The sequence below is a fragment of the Amborella trichopoda genome, chromosome 13 (assembly GCF_054954075.1).
Source record: "Amborella trichopoda isolate Santa Cruz 75 chromosome 13, AtrichopodaSantaCruz75HAP2 v2.0, whole genome shotgun sequence".
Taxonomy (NCBI): domain Eukaryota; kingdom Viridiplantae; phylum Streptophyta; class Magnoliopsida; order Amborellales; family Amborellaceae; genus Amborella; species Amborella trichopoda.
The window spans coordinates 45247643-45253574 of record NC_142348.1 but is presented as its reverse complement, the minus strand read 5'-3'; the positions used below and the strand labels follow the sequence as shown (position 1 = coordinate 45253574).

The 5932-nt window shown below is 40.8% G+C and overlaps 1 protein-coding gene across 1 annotated transcript; it reads right to left on the bottom strand.

Moving 5' to 3' along the window:
* Positions 1–542: 542 nt before the first annotated feature.
* Positions 543–5662, bottom strand: LOC18442616 (1-deoxy-D-xylulose-5-phosphate synthase 2, chloroplastic). Its single transcript, XM_006852831.4, has 10 exons — positions 5374–5662; positions 4960–5115; positions 4522–4686; positions 4008–4158; positions 3440–3711; positions 3081–3354; positions 2360–2667; positions 1650–1931; positions 1281–1565; positions 543–1153 (listed from the first exon to the last, which is right to left on the bottom strand). Exons 1-10 carry the CDS (start codon positions 5494–5496, stop codon positions 1007–1009), a joined length of 2163 nt encoding a protein of 720 aa, XP_006852893.1. The 5' UTR covers positions 5497–5662; the 3' UTR covers positions 543–1006.
* Positions 5663–5932: the final 270 nt, after the last annotated feature.

The window sequence follows — 5932 nt, the reverse complement described above, 5'->3', positions numbered from 1 at the left end:
TCAAATCTTTTTATTTTTCATAGTCATACATCGTGGCGATGATCAATCAAACGGTTTTTCAATATTAAAACTACCTTTTTGGATAGATTTTTTAGGGGAATCCGTAGTTACATCTTTATATAAACTTTTTCCTTATTTTTATGATATATTACTCATAAAAAACATGATTTTTATGAAAAACAACCTGTCTCAGTCCCTCTCCCCGTTCTGAGCCTATCTTGGTGACTTGTAAAACACTGCTGGACTAAACTATTTGAATGGACAATCCCTATCTCATTCTCTCCATAAGGGCTCCTGATTAGAGCTCATTAACATGGCTTGGAAATGAGAGCTGCATGTTCCCGGAAGACCTTCATCAGCTATGGAAAGCCCAACTCAAACACATCTTTAGAATATCAAATGTCAGAGAACAGTAAGAAATAAAAAAAAAAGAAGAACAAGTGCAGAGGTAATGGGGGCAGAGAAAGGGGGGAGAGGGTGGGGGTGGTTAGGCCCGTCAAGCAAAAACTGGAACTGTATGTTTGGATTGGATATAGATGTCATTCTCACTCAAATGAAAAATATATTTTCCATTCCTGAGATGTAGGATACAATATGAAATTGAATATTTATATATATGCAACATGCCTTAACAAAGAGATAAGGGAAAAAACAAAGAACGAATGGAGGCTCTTTCCCCCTTTCATATACATTTTCTTTTGTAAGTAGATGTCTTCTCTGAATCCATATCATGAAGAACAACTTGATCACAAGCCAGGATTTGATTCCCCCACAATAAAGCTGTCGTCCCAAGTGGTTTATTAGTTTTAGGCAATTTTAATGGGACAAAATGCCAAGTCTCCCAGAATTAACAACTTTATATTTAGAGACAAATTTCTCAGACACCCATTTCTCATTTCTTCAATTTACAGTCTCCAGGTCCTGCAAGTGAAGCACTGCTGAAACCTTGGGGATCAGATATTTTCTGGGTTCGTTTTTATTGGTCCTAAAATCTTTGAGATTTGAATCACTTGAACTGGAAGGCCTCTTTTGGCATTCCCAAGAGAGAGAGAACTGTTGCAGCAATATGCCTTGAAGATAGGCCTGCTTCCTCTATCTGATCTTGTGGAGATCCATGGTCAATGTATCTATCAGGTAGTACCATGGCTCTTAACTGTAAAAGTTGACTTCTAATCAGAACCAATCATAAGAAACTCAAGGAAACAAAGGTCACTTCTCTCTCTCACTCAAAACTACTATGAGTAAATGATTTTGAGTTCTAGTGTTTGAACTGTAATTACCTTGAGATTTCCATCGAGAAGGCCATCTAAACTTAGGAGATGAGAAACATGGGATCCAAAACCTCCAATGGAGCCTTCTTCCACTGTGACTAGGATTTCGTGTTCCCTAGCCAGTCTTCTGATAAGGTCGAAATCTAGAGGCTTGCAGAAACGAGCATCAGCAAGTGTAACATTGATACCTTGCTCTTTTAGCAATGTCGAAGCTCCAATGCAGTTCTGAACAATGGACCCGAATCCAAGAATTGCCACTCTACTGCCCTCCATCAAAATTCTTCCCTTCCCAATCTGTTGATTAATAAATGAAACTATCAGAATTCCTGTTATCTCTCTCTCACACACACACCCCAAAAAAACAAATGGCCAGCTAACCGCAAGAGGAGTTCCTTTGTTATTGGGAGGAACTGTAGCGCCAACTCCATTGCCCCTTGGGAACCTGAAACAGCTCGGTCTATCATCAATGGCAGCTGCTGTAGCAACCATGTTCATCAGCTCAGCCTCATCAGAGGGTGCCATAACCACCATGTTAGGCAAGCAAGCCATGTATGCAATATCAAAAGCTCCACAATGTGTTGGCCCATCAGCTCCAACTAGTCCTGCTCGGTCTAGTGCAAACCGAACAGGCAATTTTTGAAGATCCACATCATGCACCACCTTCAATTAAAAAACAAGAACAAAATAGACCTGTTCTCTCAGTTCCTTTCTAGAGAGTATCAGGAGGGATCTTATTAATTTTGATGTCGGGTAGTTTCATGTGAAAATCCAGAGAGAAGGATTCTCACGAAAAATACCACATTTCCATTTGAAATTTTAGATCCTTGGAGAGAAGAATTCCCATGAGAAAACAGAAACCTACCTCTTTCCATGATTTGAATTCTCCAAGAAAGAGAGAGAGTAAAATACAAAACATAGCATTACATAAGTTAAAATTCTTGGAGGGAGAGATAGAGAGATGGATTCCCATGAAATATACGTCACCTTTCTTCTGAAAATTTCAAGTTCTAATTTCTAAGATATGGAAAGAAAGAAGGAATCCTTTTCCAAATTGTTGGAGATTGACTAAGATAAAGAGAGAGGAATACCTGGTCATAGCCTCGTTGGAGGAAGGATGAGTAAATGGCACAAAAAGGCTTGAGGCCCTCAGTAGCAAGGCCTGCAGCAAAGGTAACGGCATGTTGCTCAGCAATCCCAACATCGAAGCATCGATCAGGGAACTTCTTTTGGAAGAAATTGAGGCCAGTTCCACCACCCATTGCGGCATGGATTGCTACAATCTTATTATCTCTCTCTGCTTCTGCAATAAGAGACTCTGCAAAGTATTGTGTATATGAGAGAGTGGGAGATTTGGATTTGAATTGTTTCCCAGTTTTTGGTTCGAACTTCACCACCCCTGTCAAAAAATGAAGAGAGATGATCAACCAACCAAAAAGTAAAGAGAGATAATAAGCTGAAGGATAGTTCTTGACTAGTATGCATTGGAGAGAGAGATGGAGGGAGAAAGACAGGGAGAAAGAGAGGATTATGATAAAAAAGGAGAAATGGTACACTTGCTATTCATTAGTACTACTGCATCTTTATGAGAGAAATTAATTGATAATTATTAAATACTAGTTGAGAGAGAGAGAGATTGGATTAGAAACTAAGAAGACATTGTAAGCTCAGTGTTAATCAGTATTTAGGAGAGGATTATCAATGGAAACCAGTACTATTTTACGACAGAAAAAGACGGAAACATCAATAATTCTTGAGTGTTCCTCATGAGAGAGAGAGAGAGAGAGAGAGAGAGAGAGAGTCTCTTGGTACCATGCATTTTATCAGGAGCTGCCTCAGCAGGAGGATAACCCTTTCCTTTCTCTGTGACAATATGGATAAGAACAGGCCCAGGAGCGGGCATGGCTTTCACCTTCTTGAAAATGGTGGTTAAGTCCTCGATGTTATGGCCATCAACAGGGCCAATATAATACAAACCGAGCTCCTCAAACAGTGATGAACCAGAAGCACTAATCATTCCCCTTGCATATTCGTCAACTTTAGCTGCAACTTCGTGGGTTTGCCCACCAATTTGTTTTGTGATGCTCTGAAATAGAAAGAATCCAAGTTTCAGACACGAATTCGAATTCAGATGAAAATATCTCTCTCTCTCTCTCATGAACTTTACAAACCTTTGCAGCTTCACGAAGCATGCGGAATTTGGTGCTGGCCTGAAGCCTAGTGAGAGCACTACTAAGAGCACCAACGGGAGTTGCTGGGCCATCAAGAGTCGCAGTGGGGAGAGAAACCTGCTTATTATCATTCAAAATAATTATAAGGTTCGAGTCCAAATAACCAGAGTTATTCATGGCCTCATAAGCCTGGCCAGCAGTCATGGCCCCATCTCCAATCACTGATATAACATGGTTGCTCTTCCCCAACAAGTCCCTAGCAACCGCCATCCCTGCAGAGAAAAAAAAAAAAACTGTTTAGATCCCCCACTGCCAGTCCTTTTCTCAAATGAGAAAGGAAAGTTCCAGTTGGTGGGCAGCCAGGGTAAAATGTTTGCCACATCCCTGTCATGAATTCTGATCCAACATTATATGTTCGTGCTAGCGTATCCCTGTCATTGATTCTGATCCAACATTATATGTTCGTGCTAGCATATTTCCAGTTGAACTGACTGAATGGCGAAACAAGATTCATATAGCGGGCTCTAAATAGTTGGATAAGGCTTGGATAAGAGAGAGAGATGCTTACCAAGACCAGCAGAAATACTCGTAGAGCTATGTCCAGCACCAAAAGCATCATGGATGCTTTCATCTCTCTTAGGAAAACCTGCAAGGCCTGAGGTTTGTCTAATGGTGTGCATTCTGGACCTTCTTCCAGTCAAAATCTTATGTGGGTAAGCCTGAAAATTTTTTCAAACATTTCTTCCATTACTCAGTGAACAGTCCCTAGTTGAGGCTAGACCTAGCTAGCAAGCTAGAGAGAGAAGAAACAAAAAGAAAAAAGTTCTGAATTGTCTATCTCCACTAAATTAGAAGAAAGAGAGAGAAAGAAATAGCCTTTCAAATTCCCTTCCCACACAATGACTCAGTAACATAGTTTGTAACTCCAACAAAAATTAAAAGACAGAGAAAACAAACTTTTGACTATTCTCCCCTCCTGCCCTTTTTTCTCTTTTTTTCTCTCAAGAAGGACCAAATCCATAAGAAAAAGGAATCTTTTGAACCCCCGCCCCTCTCTCTCTCTCTCTCTCTCTGTTTTTTACCTGATGGCCAACATCCCAAATGATCCTATCGTCAGGAGTGCTGAAGACATGGTGGAGTGCCACAGATAGCTCCACGACTCCAAGGCTTGCACTCAAATGGCCCCCTGTCTTTGCTACTGTATATACGATCTCTGCTCTCAACTCAGCTGCTAATTGCTCCAAATCCTGAAATATTTACAGAACCATAGATTACATCTCCATGAATGTATGCAACTGTTAATCGACTCTCTCTCTCTCTCTCTCTCTCTCTCTCTCTCTTGAAATAATACCCAGCATCCTAAATTTGATAAACACAATTGCAGTTACAGACCAGAGAAACCACAGAGACTCATTTCATCTACATTAATAACTGCAACTGCCAATCAACTTCTCTCTCTCCAAAAACGAAGAACTTGATAAGCCCAAGTGCAATTGAACGAGAAAAACTCAGAGGAATACCTGAGCAGACAGATTTTTCATATGATTGGGGTAATTAATTGTGTCCAACAAAGGAGTCTGGGGTTTTTCCTTGGAGAAATCAATCTTCCAACCACTTTTCTCTCTCCTGATTATCACCTTCCCCTCCTCCTCTGAACCACTGGCCCTCACACAAACCTAAATACATCACAACGGAAATACACACAATGAGAAAGAAAGAACGAATGAAAAACCCAAATCAAAATCCCCAATTGCAAGAGCAAAACAAAACTGGACTGCATGTTTCAGAGGACTTTCAAGAAACCCAGTTCAACAAAAATGCCGACTGGAGAATAAAAGATCAAAACCCAGAAAACCCAAATGAGAAAAGAAGCAGTCATCAAAACCCAGAAAACCCAAATGAGAAAAGTAGCAGCAGTAAGTGGAATCACATGCCTGTCTTTTGGAAGACGAGTTCCCTCTGTATTGTGGGGGCCTCTGTAATGGAGAGAAACAATTTAGTGGGTTCGCAGATTGCAATGGGTTTGCAGTCGCCATGAAAGAAGCTGATGCGGCCATGTTTCTAGAGAGAGAAAGAGAGTTAAAGGGAGAGATGGTTTCTAGAGAGAGAGAGAGGGGTTAGATGCATGAGAGACAGTGAGAAATTGAATGGGAGGGGATGGTTTTAAAGGGAGAGAAGAGAGGGAGTGGGTGGTGGGAAGAAACTCATGCCTGAGTTCCTCACGAGGGGAATCTAATGGGCCCAGAAGCAACAAAACTTTGCAGAGTCCTAAGATCTGTAAAAAGCTCATTTGATTGTCATTAGATTTTGATTTTGAGTGAAAAAACAAACAATTGTTTAGCTAAATTCTAGAGAGAGAATTAATAGTGATTAGTGATGGAGAGATGTGGATTTTGCTTGAGGGGATCAGCCAGCCGGCTCAGTAAGCAGATACCCATTTGCAAGAAGCTTTTGTCCCTTGTGCTGGCCGTGTGGGCCCTGTACTTCCTCTAC

Bases quoted from the DNA above. Each gene is read 5' to 3' on its own strand.
- LOC18442616 (XM_006852831.4), bottom strand. From the start codon at position 5,496: ATGGCCGCATCAGCTTCTTTCATGGCGACTGCAAACCCATTGCAATCT. The intron at 3,355-3,439 runs GTTTGTAAAGTT...TTTCTATTTCAG, and splicing joins TGCTTCGTGAAGCTGCAAAG to AGCATCACAAAACAAATTGG. The intron at 1,932-2,359 runs GTATTCCTCTCT...TTTTAATTGAAG, and splicing joins TCCAACGAGGCTATGACCAG to GTGGTGCATGATGTGGATCT.